Genomic DNA, 20991 nt, shown 5'->3' on the forward strand with positions numbered 1-20991 from the left:
TGTGTGTGTGTGTGTGTGTGTATGTACACTTTAAAGTAAATTGCATACATCAGTACTCTTCCTTCAGTATCCATATCATTACCTGAAGAGGAAAACCCAAGGTGACCGGTTAAGGCTCTATCCCTAGGGTAGGCTTGAAATGCCATACATAAGACATAGCTGGCAGGCCTCCAGGCATGATTGGCTTTAGTCATGTTCCATAAGGGCTCATGCAAGCAGAGAGATAGGAAATATATTTTGGTCTTTCAGGGGAATGCTAGATGGCAAACTGCTCTGTGCTGGGGGATCTCTATACCATAGCTGCTGCTTTAACTGAGGAGATTCGGGGTATTTATTGAATATGTGAAAAAATACATATATGTAAAGAGATATCTATACCTGTGTGTGTATTTATATATGTGTGTGTATACATACACATACACACAGACATACCATATTATGTCCACAACAACGTGGCATAGTAGGATTATCTCTGCTTTGTAATTGAGGGCTCAAGGGCTAATGACTTCTCCAGGGCTGCACAGCTAATAAGTGTCAGGAAGGGAAATTGAACATTTTTTCTATGGCTCTGGAGCCCGAACCATTTCTTGTTCTCTACTTTACTTCCTTGCCTCAGTGGGCTTCAGTGTCACCTCTCTACACTCAGTACCAGTTGGCCTGCTGGAAGGCCTCAGAAGGACTGCATGCTTAGAACCGGTCCTTGGAGTGGATGATTTTAGAGGAGGGGCTGCAGTCCAAAGTAGCCAAATCAAGGCTTTGCGAATCAGGCTAAGTGTAAGCAGGGTAACTGAGAAAAGACAAAATCCTGTATGTCTCTGATTATCACTTGTTAATTTGTTTCTAGGTGTTTTGAAGTCTTCTGCATCTATTGTCAGTCAGGCCACATTGAAGAGCCTTATGTCAGCATCACCAAGAAGCGACAAATGCCAAAAAATGGCCACTCAGAGGAGATTGAAAAGGAAGTAGGCCAGGCAGAGGGCAAGCTGTTCACCCACCGATCTGCGTTCAGCCGGGCATCTGTGATCCAGGCTTTCCTGGGCTCAGCCCCCCAGCTGACCCTGCAGCTGTATATAAGCGCCTTGCAGCAAGACACCACGGTGGGAAGAAGTATGTATATTTTTTATTTCTGCCTCCATTTGGGGATCAAAATCGGGAGCAAAACACAAAGTTTTATTTTGTTTCAGGTGAAGTTCATTCATATGTGCATTCAATCCTGAGTTTGCATTCTAGTTACTCAAATCAAAACTTAAGTTAAAATAATAACAACATTAATTTGCTTATGAAGCTGCAGTTTGGGCAAGGCTGAAAAAGGCTCACCTACACACCACTGTGCATCTGCTGGAGCGGCCTAAAGATGGAGGGCTAGAATCCATTGAAGGCCCATTCACTCAGATTTCTTATAGTTGATGCTAGTTGTTGCTGAGGCCTCAGATCTTTTCCATTTCATTTCTCCATTTGGGCTAGTTTGGGCTTCTTCATGACATGGTGGCTGCTTTCAAGAGCCAGTGTCCTAAGAATGAGAGCAAGACAGGAAGAATATTGCCTTTTGTGATCTATCCTTGGGAGTCATGTGATATCACTTCTGTTGCATATTTTTGTTGTTGTTGAAGCAGTCAGGAATCCTGATGAGGTTCAAAGGAAGGAGAGGTAAGAAAACTCTGACTTGTTGGGGAAAGGTAGAGTTCTGGAAGTTCACTGCTGTGACCACTTTGGAAAATACCGCTTGTCGTATTGTCTGAAAATACAGCTAGCAGCAAGAGGCCAGGCCTCTTTGGATTTTGCCTCTGTCTTTTAGTGATAGTTCTAAACCAGCTGAGACAGTTGGTCGTAACAGCTCATTTGTGGTGAATGATGTAAGCAAGAGCACTCTCCTATCTTCTTGCAGGTCAAATAGATATCTCAGCTTTTAAATGAGTAGTTCTCTACCCTTTGGGCTACTCTCACATTGTCAAATTGAGGGCAGGTTTTGGTTTAGCCAGATTTCAAAAAAACCTCTACACGCATGGACATAGTTAAAAACCTTCATGTGGGAAGAAGTGATAGTCACTTCCAAATATTAATATTATAGGTAAATGAAAACCAGATAGTCCAGTAAGTTTTACCATATAGATAAGTAAAAACGAATTAAAACTCCTTAAGTTGGAAAAAATGCATATTTAAGATAACACTGCAATTGGAATTTTAAAAAATAAATCACTCTTATTAATTTCATTTCCCTCAGTATTATCCTTTCCCTGCCTATATTCCGGGCTAGATGGTAAATGTCTTGATTTATGGCTGGGTCACAGGATATTGGCATGTCACAGCTGTCTCCCTTATCTAGGTTACCTCAGAATGACTATAATTCTTAAGATAAATCAGGACCTTAATTGAGGTCTTGAACCTTGGTGGATTAACATTTATGTGAAAATGCCTCCCAGAGCCCCAGGCAGGCAGTAGATGCTCAATAAATGCGGCAGCATCCTTGTTCTCTAAGGACTTATAACTGGAATGGACATTGACCAAGGTGAGTCCTCTGCATGCCACTATACCCTTTTTCCAGTTCATTGTTTTTCCATGTGGCAGACAGGGACACAAGAGACTAGATGTGGTGATAGTCTGTTTAATTTTTACAAGAAGACCCAATTTTTTTCTCAAGTTTTTGAAAATGAAGATTGGCCGGTGACAGCTCATAGGCCAATTAGGCACTGCTTGTTTTGTAAATAAAATTTTATTTGAAAACAGCCATGCCCTTTCATTTACCTACTGTCTATGTATGCCTACTTTTTTAAAAAAATTTTTTTAGCAGAGTTGGTTAGTCACAACAGAGAATATATGGTCCACAAAATCTAAAACATTTACTAACTGGCTCTTTACAGAAAAAGATTGCCAGCCCTCATTATAGTTTTTTAGACAGAATCCTGTTCAGGAAAATAAAACCTGTTTCTTAAAATGTCAGTGTCACAAAGAATATCTGTGAGATGTCCCCCAATAACTTGGAAAAATGTAAATTTTCTGAGTTAAACAAGAAATCAAATATATATGGGAAAAGGAAATGGGCATGGTCCTCTTAAAAATTCAGATGGCTGTCATTTATGCAGGTCTTAACTAACCCCAATCACTGCCTTAACATATCTGGGGAAGGAATTTCTCACCAGGAAGGGGAAAGGCAGTTATAATTGGAGCATGGGCGGGGGTGTGTCAGAGGCAAACATCAGTAGTATCCATCATGTGATTAGGAATGCATTTGCTGCAAGGGACAAACACTTGACTACAGGTTAAACAACCTGGGGTTTATTTTGCTCATCTAACTAGAAATTGGAGGGAGGCAGTTGCTGGAATTATTTCAGCTGCTCACAGTAGCAAAGTCAGTGCCCCTGCAGTTCCATTCATTAGTCTTTCTCTTGGATTGCTGCTGCAGCACCAACCATCATAGCTGCCTTCAAGGCAGGAAAAAGGGATGAAGGCAGAAGGATGATTGTCTTTCTCCTTTTAGTAGTAATAGCTTTCCCAGAAACCTCCCTAATAGACCTTATGTAAGTCTCATTGACCAGAACTGGTCACATAGTCACCTAGACACAAGGCATTATAGGAAAGCTGAGCATAGGAGTGGTTGCTACCCTTGGTCCCTTAGACCAGAATTCCTCAAACTTCCCTGATGATAATTAGAATCACTGGATGGAGAGACAAGGCTTATTAAAAATGCAGGGATTACCAGTCCTCATCCCTAGAAATTGTCATTTGCTGGGTCTGGTATGGGAGCCCAAGATATGTCTTTTTATTTCGTTTCTCTTTTGTTTTTTAAACAAGTACTTCAAGTGATTTTTATTATCAGCAGAGAATGGAAACACTAGATTAGCATAGTCCTGACCTAGCGAGGGTTGGACCCATTGCCACCCAGAACAAAATCATGTTTTCTTAAAATATAAAGGGAAGAATGGATATTAAGTAGAAGACTATCATCAGAACCTGACCCCATTCAACATTCAAAGTCTATAACCATCTCCTCTCTGATTTTGTGCTCACTGAACATATATTGATGAATTTGGCCACAGCAGATCTTGGCCTCAGGGAGAGAAGATGGAGCCAACCATATGCTTCACTGGAGAGTCGTTTTTTTGTTTTGTTTTGTTTTGTTTTTCAATTGAAATATAATTCATATAACATAAAATTCACCACTTTTAAATGTGCAATTCAGTGGATTTTAGGATATTCACAATGTTGTACAATCATCACCATTATCTAATTTTAGAACATTTTCATTACATCGAAAAGAAATTCCATACTCATTAGCAGCCACTCCTCATTTCCTTTCCCCTAGCCCCTGGCTATCACTGATCTACTTTCTGTCTCTGTGGACTTGCCTGCTGTACATATTTTATATAAATGGAACCATAGACTATTGGAGAGTTTTATTTCTCATAGGCAGTGAATAATGGACACTTTCTATGAACTTCAGACTTTGAGTGAGTCTAGTCAGCTCTCAGCAAGGGCTTGATCAAGTCTCTGGACCTTGGAGGAGGGGTTGCACTGAGGCCCAGGTAAACACACTAAGGTTAGTATGCTCCACGAAGGCCCCTGAAGCCTGCCATTTGGCCTGCCTGGAACTCAAAGTGCCTGTCTCTCTTCTGCTCAAGGTGGTAATGTTAGTAGTAATGATGACTGCTGCACAAACCTTTGCTTTGTGCCAGGCACTGTGATTAGCATCATCGTGTGTTTCGTTGTCACAGTATTGCTGTGAAGTAGACAAGATTACCTCTATCTCACTAAAGAAGGAAATTGTACTTACTGTCCACCAGAGGGAGCAGGATTTGGAGTTAGATTTATGTGAACTCAGTCATGAATTCAGTGAGTAGTTTATTGAATATGTTCTGTGTTCCTGACCCTGCACTGGGCTCTGAGGATAGAGCGGTGAATAGGGTGGACAGGCCCCTATGTGTTCGGAACAGGATAGACAAACATAAAGCAAATAATTAGTCATACTTATTTAAGGGAAATCTTGCAAAGTGAAAGTCCTGTGTGAGGGTATATTGCGGAGCTCTAACCAAGGCTGGGAGATGATAGAAAAACTCTCAGAGGAGCTTAAGTTTAAAGTAAAACTTGGTAGATGTGGAAGAGGAGTCAAATGCAGGAAGAGCATAAAAGAGCATCCCAGGATTTTAAACTGTATCCCAGATGCAATAAGAAGGCATTGCTGAGTGTTAAGTAATGCAGTGGCCATGATCAGATTTAGTTTTAGAAACTGATTGATTACTCTAGAAAGTGGGTTGGAAGGGAGTGAAGGGAGAAACAGGGAGGCCAGTAAGTAGGATGCCACAGTTGTCAAGGTGAGAATAACAACTCTGGCAGGAATAGTAGGAATGAATTACTGGAGCAATATTAATGATGTAGAAGTAGAATGAGGTGATGATCAATTGAATGGGAAGATGAAGCAGAGGGAGATGTCAAAAAATGGTTCCCAGGTTTCTGACATGGGCAGTTGTAACCTTGGGCTCCATTTGTACTGGTGAAGCATCCTGGAAAAAGAACAGGTTTGTGGGGTATGTTTTTGCTTTCATTTTCAGACTTTCTAAAATGAATACATTTTAAAGATTCTATTTGACTCATGAGAGAACCAGCAGATGTTATAACCGACTCAAAAGAGAATCCAACGTACAGACACATGAATATTGACTAGGGATATTGAAATAAATGTGTAACTGGAGGTAAAACTGGCTTCAACAGGAGGGAGAAGGGCGCAATTGAACCTCTATTGTACTAGGTGTTATGCATGTCAATCAGTAACCTAGAGCTTACAAAGGGATGCAGGAGCTCAAAGACAATGGAGGACTAAAAAAAAATCAGACAACTCCAAGTAGTGTCCTAAGGACAAGGTAATGTTTCCTTCGAAACATTTTATTTTTTTTTACTAGACTGTTAAAGTCAACTAGAAAGAGTTCCCTGAAAAGGAGGGTCAAGTTACCGGTAGACCAGGTTCCTATTATGGGCATTTCTAGGCCAGTCCTGATCAGGACCCAGAGGACACCAGTGACATCACAAAGTCTGAGTTGTCACAAAGGCAGCTCCCTGACCAGTGAAGGGCCGGAGCACAGGGATACAGTGGGCAGGAAAAAGCACTGGTATCTGGAAAGGCCCAGGCCAGCAAGACAATCCACCTGGTCCGATCTGGGCAAAACCCAGTAAACAATGTCTAGGGAAAGAAGACACCGGTCCTCTCGCAGGCATAAGAAGCACACAGACTCCCACTCTGCAAGTGCCGAGCCGCAGTTCTCCGTTAGTTGTATGGACCACCTGCAAGAAGATTTCGATGCCCAAGACCCGAGCTGGTACACACGTGTTTTCTTCACTGGCCTTCTGGAGTATGTGAGGGCCAACATCCTGGACCTGGCGAGCTAGAGGCAGACAACCACCACAACGTGCTCATCGCCCCAGAATATGGGAAGAGGGCAGTGGACAACAGCCACCTTAGCCACCTCTTTGAGGATGACACCCACCCTCAGGGTGATTGGATGCCCTCAGCCAGGAAGTAGTGGTGATGCCTGGGTCCCAGAGCCTGGTGAGACCTCATCAAAAGCCCCATCTAGTCCCCAAAACTGCCCATAGATGAAAGAGGTCTTCCACCGTCAGCACTTGCTATTAAAGTGTTGGAACTTATGAGCATCTTTCTGACTCCTCTGATTCTGTCATTCTGCATGGCAGGTGTCTGTGAGACATCCAGGAAGAGGTGTCTCACGGGGAGTTGGAGGGTAAAAGGTGGGGTCAGCGTGGGATGCTGCACTCAGGGATTTCAGGGAGCAGTTTCTAGAGGTGGCAGAGTGGGGAGCGGCCCTGGTGGGAGGAGCTGGCCAAGGTCATGGGGGAGAGAAGACTTCATCACTGGCTCTGAGCAAGTCAAGGCCTGGGAGGCCAGGAGGTTGGCGGGGGCCTGCCGGAATGATGGTGGTAACTGGGGGTGGTGCTGGGGCTGAAGACCGTGACCGAGGCACCAGAGGCTTTATTCATAGATCATAGGGAACATCTAACAGCAGGAGGTGATGGCAACGGCGTTGGGTGGAGAGGGTGGCACGGAAGTTGGCGTGAACTTGAAGGGACGGGCTTCACATGAAGATTGAGGAGTGATGGGGAAACCATAAAGAAACAAATAGAAAAGGAATTATGGCCATGTTGATTTCGTCCTTTTGATACCCTGCCTCTTTCCAAATAATAATAATAATAATAATAATAATAATAATAATAATGAATTGAGACATTATCAGCTAGTGCTGTGTTATTCTCTGTAGTATAGATCCTTCTGCTGTCCCCTGTTGTGAACACTGGAAGATTCCATAAAAGCTCCTCTGTGGACTAAAGCAAGTCAAATGCTTATTCTTTATGAATTGATTATAAATGTACCCCATCGCAGACGATTATAAACCTCATGTGCAAATGAAACACCTAATCCGTCTCTGGTCATACACTTGACAGAGTAGCAGAGTTATCAGTGGCTGAACACGTGTTTGGAGAGGTTTAAGTATGTTCTGTGTAAGTTCTCTCCTACGTGGTGGACTCAGAAGTGCATGCAATTCTTATAAATACTCTCATGTGCTGTTTTAATTTAAAAATTGTTGTCACATCAAGTGTCCTAGCAATCTATCCCCTTGCCTGTGACTGGCAACATTTGACACTTTCTCCTGTTCATCATATGCTTGACGGCCTCCCTCTTGCCTCCTGGCCTGCCACAGAGGGCCGGTCAGAGAGAGGCTGCCCAGGTGGCTTCAACAGTGGGGTCAGATGACCTGGGCTGGCCATCCCCGTTTACTACTTTGTGGCCATGGGATCCTAGACACTCATCTATTGCCTCTGAGCAGCAGTTCCTTAATGTGTAAAAGGGAGGTACTAAGAGTTCCTCCATGTTTGGGTTTTCCTGGTGTTTGAGTCAACGTATGTCAGTCGTTGCTGCCTGACACGGTGCCTGGCAGAGAGGAGGCCCCTAGAACTAGCGGCACATGTCTCCGTCCCTCTCGGCCAGATGCTTAGGTGAGCTCCCCAAGGTACCTCTGGGCCTGGTTCTCATGTGACTGCTGGAGACTCAGGCCACTGGCTGAGAAAACCACGGCCTGCGCAGCCTCGTGGAGAGACGGGTGGGCCACGCAGAGGAGGAAGCGAGAGGTACATCCGGGAACCAGACAGTCCTCACCCTGGTTTTCTTTCGGCTCCCCTCTGCCTGGGGACTCGGCCTCTCTCTGCCTCCGGCCACCACATGGGAAAGCTGATGGAGCTTGCTTCATCTTTGCCCATGTCAGAGGAGTGTCCTGAGCCATCAGTGTGAGGGTTGTGCTTAGAGCTCCTTGGAATATGTGCTTGTAGATATCCAAGATGCCTTTCTTGACCGTAATGCCCATTAAACCAAATATTTCCAGCAACCTCATTGTGAAAATGTCTACCCCACAAGTTTATGATTTGTCATAGAGAGCCACGAAGCCCTCCTAGCCTTAGCCAGGTTCGACTCTTACTCTTCTGTTCCTGTGAGTAGCAAGGAGGCCTCTCCCCAGCAACTGCAGATTGAGATTCACCTTCAGCCAATCATGTGAAAGCACCAACACTGCCACCCCGTCCCTGAAGTGAAGCATCTTTGTGTCCCGGGTGTGGTTGCTCATATTCCAGTGTCCTTTAGCCAACAGAGAGTGCCACCAGGGTTGGTAGTGCCAGGGAATCAATCATTATACCAAGATAGCGACGTGTTGGTTAATGATCTTTGAACTGTTGGCTTTGCCTTGTGATTCTAGCTTGTTATAGAACTAAACATAGTCTCCTGGATACTTCACTGGAAGGCACAGCTGAGGAATTCACTAAGGGCTAGAGAAACCATAGTAGGTGGTTAAACTATGTCATTTTAGTAGGTCTGTGTGGTCAGGTGGTCACCTTAGTGTCCATGCAGTAGTCGACACTAATGGTCACTGTGACAGGTGTCAGGCTTCTTGGGCTCTTTCAGATTCTCTGTCTGATGTCCCAGGTGGAGTTTGGAGACTGAGCTTTAATGACTTCGTGTTGGCAAGCCATCTTCGGAGTCACACAGACATAGGAAAATCAGGCAGAGCTATACAACCATCCCTTTAAGAATTATACTTGATTTGTGTTTGTGGATTTCACAGGAAACATGGGAGTCACAGCCAGCATGGCATAAGTCAATATGTAGCACCCTGCCAAATACCCCTCGTACCCGAGTACAGGACTCCTACACTCGGAGGAGGAAGGCAGGCAGAGAGTGAGAATCACCGCCTTTCAGAAGGAATGAGCCCCCCAAGTTTCATCATTTTGTGCATTTCAAAAAGGAGGGAGGGGAATGGTGAAGAAGGATTTGCTCTGGCTTCGGCTCTGCAGAGAGGACAGACACCATTGATGACCAAGGTCTTGCTGGGAGTGGGAAATCTAAGACCAGTGTGAGCAGGGACAAGGACTGTGGAGGGTGTGGCTGCCAAACCAGGTCTATGATCAAACGTGGTGTCAGGGCAGACTGGGGTCAGACACCAGACACAGGTCAACACAGGCCAACACAGAAGAAAGCATCACATGTGGGAAGAGCTGAGCCCAAGAGTTGAGTGTGGAAGGGAACTTGGAAAGTAATGTTGGCTTGGTGTTGACATGAATACAAGGCCTGGGAACTAGGCTGCCCTCTCACTGAACAACCTTTGGGAACAGAAGCTTTTTGAAGGCCTGGGCTCAAAAATGAGGGCCTTTCTATTAACTTCTAATACATTATTTCCTAAAGCACAAATTGCAAAATGACAGCTCACAGACCTACCCTGGACAGCCGATAGGTTTGTCGGTCCTGCATAGACATCTTAGAAGAAGATAAGCAGCTGACTTTTAAAATCAACAACTTTTTACCTGAATAGCTGGATTTCTGGCTTCTCGCAAAATCAAAAATGTCTGGGCGCGTACATGTGGTTCCAGTAAGCTGGAGATACAAGGCGCTGTCCCTTTAAGATCAGGCCTCTGGTTTTTCCACTCCTCTATAGTGAATTGATTTTATTTTATTCTGACCCACTTCACTCACTGGCCACTATAGATACTTAAATTTGTTAGTCTCACCTCAAATTAATTCTAAGTTCACAGTGTTCAGAAGGATCAGTCTTCTCATGTAACGCTTCTCAAACTGTCTTTGGTATAAGGTCACTATCTGCTTTTATTGTTGTAATTCCTTATGAACTGATATGAGGTCCTATTATGTATGACTAGCATACAGCTCACATTTGACTCACCACTTGAATACGACACCAGGGCTGGCATAGACCAAGTTCAGTAGGTGAGTCCATTCACTTAAAAATTGGGGCAAAGCCAGATTGGTATAAATGTTCCTAAATGCAGATTCTCAATTTTTGTTCTTGTAGTTGATCAATAATAGACAGTTCATTGACCAGTACCAGTCCATGCACCACAGTTTGAATAGATTGGAATAATGAATTTGTTTTATTTCATTCTTTTAGAAATATAGTTTTAAGTCTAAGGACCTGCATTTGGTATCATTTTAGCATTTCTCCTTCCGAGTCCTTCATGAAAACAGAAGATGGGCCTCTCTTATAGTTAAGGGTCTAGAATGTCTGTGGAGAAAATATCTCTAGGTCACTTAAATGGTCTTTCAATTTCCATACTAGATCAGTCCACAGATCACATTTGACTGGCACTGCAATAGTGAATTTGTTTTAATTTATTCTTTTAGGAGTATTGTTTCAAATCTAAGGAAGGTCTATGAACTTGCCCTGCATTTGGTATTTCATTTAATGTTCCTCCTTCAGAGTCCTTTGTGAAAGCAGAGGATTGGTCTCTCTTATATTTAGCATTCTAGAATCACTGTTGGGAAAATATCTCTAAACTTCCATTAAAGTAAATCTACTAAAGGAAACCAGTTTGCAGCAGTGAGGCAGGTTAGATACTGTAGTTGTGAGATATTTGAGTTCTGAAATGTAGGAAGAAAGGAATTCACCAACTGGACTATGGAACAGAATCTTCATGACATATTGGGGCAAAATACTGACAGAAGAGGTAGGAAACTCAGGTTCTGGCCTCCCATAGTGCAGTTTATTTGGGGGCACATCAGCTTCCATGGCTATAAAATGAAGTTGGACTCAGTTATGTCAAAGGTCTGCTCGAGGTGTACAATGACCCGTCTATGATCTTTTCCTAAGGAAAGTTGTCTACTGAAGGTGGATAAGTGTGGCACAGGGGACAAGGATTAGTTTTTAGCGTCTCCATTTTACAGCCAAGGCTGTTTAGGCCCAGAGATAGTCATCAGCTCTCTCAAGTCACATGGCGAGTAGGTAGTACAGTAGGGACGAGAGCCCAGCCCTCTTACTTGTTGTTGAGGTTCCTCCTCTACTTTACCCTGAGAAGTAGGCCATCTCGCAATAGAAAGTTTGTCACATTCTCCTCTGGGAAAAAAAGAAGCCATGGTCTTCAATTAGAGGTATTAGGGTCTCTCAGATTTCTAGAAAAGCACTCTCAACAGCTCACTCAAGAACTTTCACTTGTGTTTTATTTGGAGGCCAGATGAGGATCAAAGGTCTGATTTTATAGTACAGGTCTTTGGATTTTACAAACCTAGATCTTGTTCTGGTGGACATTGTGATATCCGTGTCATGAACCCATCTTCTCAGTTAAGGTGTTCTCAAAATTCTGACTAGGTCCACTGACAGGGTCTCAAAAGTGATGTGATGACATCAGACATCTGTGTTTAAAAGCCTATTCTTGAAGTACCTGAGTTACTGTCCTTTTCCATAGAGTTCTGAGACTGTCCTGCTTTGTCAAGACTAAATCTCTGTCCTACGTCTGATCGTAGGGCCTTCAGGGAAACATTAGAGTAAATAAAAACTATCTGGAGATGGCAGAGACTTAAAATGTCTGAGGGTCACTATGACTTCTGATAATTTCTCTCATTTTAGTGCAATTCATGAATATACTCAACCCAACTTTATTCAGCTTTATTCATTTTTTGTAGTTTCACAGCATGGCAGAAATCATTATACTCATTTACAAACTCACTTTGTTATAGCATACACAAATAAGCTATAGTATATAAACTAAAATTATGCTTAGTAAGCAGTTTTTGTATCTTAGAAATTATCTAGGCATTCATTCAGTGTCTATTAATTATCTAATTATAATATCAGTCTAAGGTCTTCAGTTATCTGAAGATTGTGGAAATGTTCTTCAAGGTGATATACTACAAAACCTCGTTACTGTGGAAATATAAGTTAGAACAATGATTCAATTTACTTAAACAAATTGATGTTTTTCATAATCTTAAACATTCAGTAGGAGTAATTCTAGTTCATTTGATCATAAACATGTATAAGTTTAGGAAAAATTTATCTAAGAGGCATAAAAATGTATGCTTGTATTATACTTAATGCTGATAAATCAGAGAAGACATATTTTAAATCTTACACATTTAAAGTAGTTCAATTTCTATATTTTAGGAAATTTTAGTTATATTCAACTTATATAAGCAATTATTATTTTTATTTAAGTTTATTGGGGTAACATTGCTTAAAACAATTATATAATTTTCATTATCATTTGACATCTGTATATTCTATTGTGTGTTTACCACCCAAAGTCTAGTTTCCTTCAGCTACCGTATATTTGATCCCCTTTAGCCACTTCACCCTCCCCCTCCCCTCCTATATTTAACCCCCTTTAACCGTCTCCCTACCCCCTCCTCCCTCACCCTTACCCTCTGGTAACCACTAGTCTATAGTCCATGTCCATGAGTTTCTGTTTGTCCTGTTAATTTGTTGCTTTTAGGTTTATATCCCACATATAAGTGAATCATGTGATTTTCAACTTTTTCTGTCTGGCTACAAGCAGTTATCTAGATATTCCAATCAGAATATAGCTCCTTTAAATTAAGAAAGAGACTTTATAATCTAATATGTTAATACCATCCAAAAGTAGGAAAATGTTACACATTCACACTATCAGAGGTGAAGGCATTTCTGACTTACAGACACAGCCACACAGCTACTGAGAAATAACTTCAATTCCATAGTTTCGGCCATGGATCAAGAATACACACAGAAACAGAAAATCTCCCCAATCCAGATTTCAAATAGCTGTTTTCCTCCCAAAGGGCATGAGATTCCAGATTGACATGAGCTAAAAAATAAAAAAATAAAAATAAACAAATAAAAAGTCTGACAAACCAGATTCTCTATTGCCTGTCAGCCAGCCAGCAGGGACTAGATCTCTATAAACCATGAATCCATTAGAGAGATCTTCAAAGATCTTCAGACCCTAAAACCAAATTCCCATCCATTTTTGTCAACAATAGGGAATAACTTAATGGCCATAAATGAACAGAAACACAACATTAGTAGAAAGGCAATTTAAAATTAGAAAAAGACAGAGTCAACACAGTTCAGTTGGCACTTCAGCTTCACCTAGGAGAGGCAAGAAAAGACATGCCTGGGTTTTAACTGCACATAAGGTACACTTCTCCATGAACAATGTTTACCTGGCTCTGGCCAATGAATCTATTGGACATCTCATTGTGAGTTCCAAAGCAGTTAAAAGATATTTTTCAGAAAGGGCAATATAATGTTGCTCATACAGATACGGACATGTGAAAAATTTTATTACTTATGAGGGAGTGGACATTTTATTACTTATGAGGGAGATGTTAAAACCAGTTCAAAAGAGAACAAAGGAGTATTAATTAGAAATATCGAAGTAAGTATATAATTGGGAACAAAACTGGTTTTATTACATTGTGAGAGGGGATACAATTGAACCTCTACTAGACAGTGCATTTTGCATGTGCATCAGTGACCTGACAGCCTATATCCTGGAGCTGGCAAGCAGTAAGGCCTGTGACCACCACATAAGGTGCATTGCCTCACAACATGTGGAGAGGGCAGTGCCCACCCCTGAGCTTCACCACTTCTTGAGGATTGGGATAATATGTCTAATTGATGACATGTCCCAATTCAGGAATAATTGCTGGTGTCTGGGTTCCACAGTCTGGAAAGGACCCTCACAGCCTCATCCTCTGGCAAACTCTCTTGCAGTTGAGGGAGCCCCATGCTCCTGCCATCAGCACTTGCTGTTAAAGAGTTTGAATCCATAGATGTGCTTCTAACTCTTTTTCTGTCATTTTGAGTTGGAAGGGTCTGTGGGACATGTAAAAGGAGATATCTCATAAAGTTTCAAGATTTAGTCTAGAGGCAAGAATAGATGTGTGGAGAGCTAAATTCGGGGCCTATAACAGGCTTTTGGATACTCTGACCCACTTGTCCTTGGTCCTCTTGATTTTAGTGCAGCTGTGGTGAAAAGTTCTATGTGTATTGCTAGCATCCCACATCAAGCACATGTCCCAGCACACACTGTGGTGTTTCTCTTCTATTTTGCTTCAGGTTTTTTTTTTTCCCTTTGCCAGGGAATGCAGCTCAGGTACAGATGAAAAATGTGGGGAATACTTTATGATCAAATGAGCTAAGTATAACACCCGTAGGACTGCCTCCAGACCAAGGGAGACAGTAGTCAATGGATAAAGCCTCAGCCTCCGTCCTTAAGGTGGATAATTTAGGGTCCAATCTATTTGGTCTTCTGTGGATCCCCAGTGGGAATGGACCTCATTTGCCACAATGGTAACTAGCTTAATTATGTACTTAATCATATAGTCTTTATAGCTTTGCTTCCCTCATCCCTTCACTCTGTTTCCTAGGCTTACCTCCCAAATGAACCTCCTGCATCCAAATGCTGGTCTCAGGCCCTGCCATTTGAGAGTAGATCTGAATAGAGGCAGTAATCTGAGCCACGGCAGGGCAGGCATGTGCAGCTGTGGAAAAGGCAGAGGTTCCTTCAGGGTTCCAGTTCTGTTGGAGGCTGGAAAATAATAGAGGGGCAAGTGCATTTGAGGTTTGTGCAAGAGAATGAATGAAATTGTACACTGAGGATTCGTAGCCAAATGGGAGAAATAGAGTGTGTTTGATTTGAGGGCTTGATAAGAATATAACAAAAAAACAATTGTAGTAGTTCTTAGACAAGTGAGTTGGGTAGAAGGTGATGGTCAGCATAGGGTGTTTCAGTTAGTGATTTCAGAGGTTTATTGTGTCTTGGATCCCTAAGAAATCACTCTTAATAACTCATTCCTCCTGTTTTATTTCTGCTGTATTTACGGGAAGGCTGAATAGGCTAGGATTTGTAGGTCTAGTTTTATAATACAGTAAGTCTTCACTTAACATTATCAATAGGTTCTGTGACTTTAAGTGAAATGACATGTAATGAAATTGATTTTACCACAGGCTAATTGATATAAACAAGAGTTGAAGTTCTTACAGCATCTCATCAATGTTATAGTGAAACAATGTTGAATGAAACTACATTATTCCAGGACCTGTTGTACAGTTCTAGGAACTTTGGTAACCTAACACAGCTGCCTTCTTTTTAATCAGACACTTCCCAGAGATATACCTTGGCCAGACATATTGTCTAGCTTCAGAAAATATCTTATTTAATGTGTTGTGCATTTCTAGGACCAAGTGTATTTTATGAACTAAATGTAATAGCTTTAATTCATGCATTCTTAGAAGCACATTGGGGAAAGTTGAAGGATAGCTCTGCGTGTGTGCGTGCATGTGTGTATGTGTGTGTGTAATGCTTTATATGATATAAGCTTATAAATTTCTGCCATATATCTTCTCATTTTTTGCATGTATGTACTCACACACACACACTCATGTACACATATGCATACACATATACAAAATACAAAACTTCAGAAAGTCTGAAAGGAAATACAATGAAATGTCAATTAGTTGTCTTGGGATAGTGAGGTTATGTGTTATATTTTTCTTCTTTCCATTTATCTCTGTTTTTCATGCTTCCACAATGAATGTTAGTTTTCATTGTAGGTGAGGAGAATGGTCAAATATGAGCTACTGGGCTAGCCGTGGGTCTTTGTTTTACTCATTTCTACACCCAGTTCAGTGCATATGGGTTCTCAATATATATTCAGTGAATGGTGAAAAGTAAAGAGCAGGGCACTTATATTAATCTCACTTTTACAGATGAAAAAACATAGGATATCATTTAAGATATTGCCGTTCCAAGTAATAGAAGACTCAGCTAAAGTGGCTTAAATTATATATTATATATTTAGAGGCAGAGTGATTTCATAGTTGGCTAATTTATCAGCACAACAGTGTCATCAGGGACCTAGGCATTTTTCCATCTTTGTGTCTGTCTCTGCTCATGACTACAAGAGGATTGTGTATACGTTATACATTGCTGCACAGCAAATGACCACAGAACTTACTGACTTAACAATAGTCATTTCTATTGCCCATGAATTTGTCATTTGGGCAAGTCTCAGCAGGGTCAGTTTCTCTCTGCTCCATGTGGCATCAGCTGGGGCAGCATAACTGGAGAAATCCAGCTGCAGAATTCTTTCTAAGATGGACATGGCTGGCAGTTTGGTACTGTTTCCTACTTGTTGCTAAGCTGGGGCTGAGTGCTGGACACCTCGGTTCTTTTCCATGTGGGCCTCTCCTTACAGCATGACAGCTAAGTCTTAGGAGTAAGTGTTCCAAGAGACATGAAGTGGAAGTTTTCTGTTTCTTAATATATTGATCCAGAAACTGGCAGAATCATTTTTTGCCATGTTCTATTATCCAAGCAATCACTAGATCTCAGATTCAAGAAGAGGAAACACAGACCCTACTCCTTGATGGGGAGAATATCAAAGAATTTGGGGTTCCTGTTTTAAAACATCTACAGGTTTTTATAGGTCTAGACATCGCATGGAGGCATGACCAAGTCAGGAGGAAGAGAGAGGTTTCTTCCTGTGTACTTCTTTTCATTGGGGAGGAATACCTTTTTCTACAGCAGAATTCTACTTTGGTTCTATTGCCCAGACATGGGTCACATGTTCATGCTAAACTAAACCCTAGCCACAGGAATAGGAAATAGAGTTACAGATGTCTCTGAGGTACAGATACCATTGTCCCTACAGAGCAGCTGGGCAGGGCCTAGAAATGTTAGATCAACTTCATCCAATTAATCCAGTTTATATACTTTGCAAATATTATCATTTTTTTTTTCTTTTTGTGACACAAAGAAGTTTAGGAGACTGATCTATACAAATTTTGATTTGCTCCAGGGGCTGAACCTGTGATAATCTTCCTTGAACATGTGAGAGGGCAAGCACGTAATCAGAATTAGAGTTCTGCCTTCAAGGAAGAATGTAGGAAAGATACCAATTAAGTGGGATGCCTATAGTATCTGCAACACTGAGTTCTAGGAAGTTTGAGGGCTCAAAGCCAAGACCGAAGCCCAGGTTTTTAGATGCTTGACACATTGCTAGTCTTTTAGCTAACACACTTCTCATGGAGTTGTAGAATGCTAAGAGATGGAAGAGATCTAAGAGGTCATCCTGTCTGACTTTACCCTCTATGTAGAAATCATTTTTTTTTTTTTAGTATGTCTGAGAGGTAATCCATCAGCCTCTGCTTGAGAATGTTTAGCAGTGGTGCTCTTAGTACTCAAAAGGCACTATCCTGTTGATAAAACACTCTTATGTACTAAGTGTTTCTTCCTTATGTACTAAGAAGTTAAGTAGGACTTTTCCTTTTCTCCCAGAAGTGACATCAGGCCCAAGTGCTGGATACAGCACATTCAGAAAAAAACAATAAGTATCGGCCAGATTCCTTTTTTTCTTTTTTTAAGGATTTTCCAAGAGTGACAAACCAGCCCTACCACAGTCAATCCCCTACATCCTCACCCTCAAATTCTATAAGGAAATACCTGTGGGGAAGAGGTGTGAGAATGGAGACTTCTATAATATTCATGGTGAGAGGCCACTCCCTTCCCTTCCAGAAGCCACCTAAAGTGGGGTTTCAAGATGAAGGGTGCTCATAATATGGGTAGCCAAGTACTTCACCCCCTGCCTTCTAAGCTGGGAACCCCACTGCTGCTTCCTTCAAAGATAGCTTGTTGTTGTGTACCCTAGAATTTAGGAGCATCCATGAGCACAGACACTGAAACCTGCTTCTCATTTGTAGATTTCTAAAGGAGGGAGTCTTGAGGGAGTCTACTCACCCTGGGATGAGTAGAGACTGTGGTGCCATATGCTGGAAAGGGGACAAGAGGTCTCTACTATATCGACTAGCTATTGTTGGTAACAAACTACCCAAGACTTAGTAGTTTAAACAATAATCATTTATTGTGTGTTTAATAGTCTCCAGGTCACTGGGCACTTCTGGTCTGGGCCAGGCTAGGCTAATCTTCGTTGAGCTTGCTTATTAGTACACACTTAGCCTGTGATTCAGTTGGGAATGACTCATCTAGGATGGCTACACTCGGAATGGCTCACTTCCATGTGGTCTCTTCTTCCTGAGCAGATTAGGCTGCTGGTAGCAGGGCTCTGAGAAAGGCAAAACCTGTAGAACTGCAGAGCCTCTTGTGGTCTAGGCTCAGAACTGGGACACTGTCGCTTCTTCCACATTCTCTTCCCACAATTGAAAGGAGATTGGGGGTGGCAGATTCCTTTTATGATGATACCCCACCAAACTGACATGACTAAGTAGAGCATTTTCAGTTGTATTATATGGAAATCAGTCCCTTTTAATCTTCAGCCTGATAGACCTGATTTTTTCCAGCTAAAACAATAATCACACATCTACCTCCCCTTACCACATAGCAGATCTCCAAATATTCACAAGTACCTGGTCTCCTTTTTCTTTTCCCTTCTCCACATTCTCTAATCATTTCTCAAATGACATGCTTTGAAGCCATCAAGGCCATTGCACTTGAGGTACAAGCTGATAATGTCACTTTTTTCTTAAAACATGGCATCCATAAATGCATGTGAAATTGCATACTTATTTTGATAAGAGTTGTTAGCAGTAAGACTATGTTTAAAATTATTTTATTGTTTTAATGCAAACTGTGTCCGAATGTTATAGCTTTTAGAGGAGTTGAATCACACAGTTGGTTTATATTAATAGATGGTCCAGTAAATTTTCCTAGTTCCTTTTTCATACTGAGAGCAGCTAAGGCAATATTTACCCATCTGTACCTTTACAGTGTATTTTTAAATATATAAAGGTAGAGCTTGACATTTTTTCTTGTTGTATTTCCTTTTCTTAGATTCGAGCCCAGGGTATCAGCCTGTTGAGATCATTTTGAATCAGTATTCTTTTGTCTTCTCAGTTTTGTCCCAGCTATAACTTTATGTCTTCATCCAATAGTTGGCAAGAATTTGAGACTAGGACAGCCCTAAAGGCACAGCCCTGAGCACTCCTTGACAAATGTCCTTTAGCCTGAAAGGAAATAGTAAAGAATACAAGTACAGATTGCTTATCCAGTTGCAAATATATTTAACTGTACTCATGTTAGCATACAAGTTTTCTCTGACTTGTCTACAAGGATATCATGAGAGGGCTTTTTTTTGTTTTGTTTTGTTTTGTTTTTTTCTGGTGGACTTGCTGAAAACAATACACAATGTCTATAATATCCCCCTCACTTATTAACTGCAGATATTTTTTATTTATACATCAATTCAAAATATTGGTATTGTTGTAAAATATTAAAGCATATAAACAAGAGTAGAGAAAAATATAACAAACCATGTATCTCCTTGCCTGCTTTATCAAATATTCATATGTTTGCTTCAGAATTTTTTTTCTCTCTCAGAGATAAAACATTGCTAGTACATTGGGGCACCCTTTGACCCTTCTTTGTTATCATTTCAGAGTTTATCATTCTCATGCATGATTTATAACCTAACTACATATACACTGTATCCATAAATATTATATATTGATTTCGTAGGTCTTTAAACATTATTATACTGTAAATATCATTCTGAAATTTGCATTTTTTGCTCAACATAATTTGAGAACTGTGCATGCCGATGAATGTAAGTGCTAGTTCATTCTTTTTTGTGGCTTAAAAGTATTTTGTCGTAGGCTTCAGTTTTCTGTAAAGGGACAGAGAGTAAATATTTTAGATTTGGCAGGCCATTTATGGTCTGTGTCACATATTCTTCTTTGGTTTTCTTTGTTTTTACAGCCCTTTAAAAATGTCCAAAACATTCTTAGCTCTTGAGCTATACAAAAATTGGACTTAGTTTGCCAACCCCGTTCTACTGTATAGCTCTATTTCTCCATTCTCCTTTTGATTTATATGGCTTCCTATGTCTCAGGTTCTTTTATAAAGCAGAAATGACAATACTTGTCTTGCTTATCTCTTTAGGACGCTAGGAAGATAAGGCAGATAGTGAGTATGAAAGTGCTTTGAAATGTTAAAAAGAAGCTGTTTTTATTCCTTTCCTCTCTACTCATTTTCCTTTCTTTTTCTTTTCTTCTTCTTTTTTGCTGGCTTAAGTAGGCTCTGAATTGAATTTGCATGAAGGAATATGGGAGCTTATTGAGAAATCTAGGTCCTGAGACATATGGGAAGATTCTCTTGGGCAGTTGGGATTGGAGAGGCCTCAGCTCTGGGGCATCAGTAGCTGGGAAGTTCAGGAGGTGCTCTGATTCTAGGCAGCCTCTTGGCTGGAACACAGGTCTTCTTTTGTTTAAATGCTCTGGAACTAAGGTCAGAAGCTTAGGCTGATGGCCTTTTCTGTTACTGAATAACTGTGTGACCAAGCTGACCTTACAGATCTTTTGCCTCTTCATCTATAAACTGCATCTGTCAATACAGATTTGACAGGATTGTTGTGAAAATTAAATGAGATAAGCGGAAAACATGGGCATGTGGCGCAGGCCTTTGGGAAGTGCTCAGTAGGGATTAATGTATTAATCGTTTACTTATGGAGGATCCTCTTATATAAACAGCAAGGCCGCAGAGGGTATAATGTGCCTATTCTTTTTTTGTATAGCATTATACAATGCTATACAAAAACTTTAATAAATTCTAATGAAATTTGTAACTCTACAAAAGGTGATTAAAGTGAGCTTGGGTTCCATGTTTTGGCTCCTCTGGTCTTGATGCAAAGCAGCGGTGAATTAATTTTCTTTCTTGGGAAGG

The 20991-nt window shown here is 41.1% G+C and overlaps 1 protein-coding gene across 2 annotated transcripts in view; it reads left to right on the forward strand.

The window, feature by feature from the left end:
• Nucleotides 1-20991, forward strand: part of XK (X-linked Kx blood group antigen, Kell and VPS13A binding protein) — a 49070-nt gene that overhangs the window by 6992 nt on the left and 21087 nt on the right. For both annotated transcript variants that reach the window (XM_039888167.1, XM_039888166.1), the window contains exon 2: nucleotides 845-1107. In XM_039888167.1, coding sequence (XP_039744101.1) covers nucleotides 845-1107 — 263 coding nt within the window. The remainder of the gene's footprint in view (nucleotides 1-844; nucleotides 1108-20991) is intronic.

The sequence above is a fragment of the Pteropus medius genome, unplaced genomic scaffold, assembly GCF_902729225.1.
Source record: "Pteropus medius unplaced genomic scaffold, Ma_sr-lr_union100, whole genome shotgun sequence".
In the NCBI taxonomy this organism is placed as follows: domain Eukaryota; kingdom Metazoa; phylum Chordata; class Mammalia; order Chiroptera; family Pteropodidae; genus Pteropus; species Pteropus medius.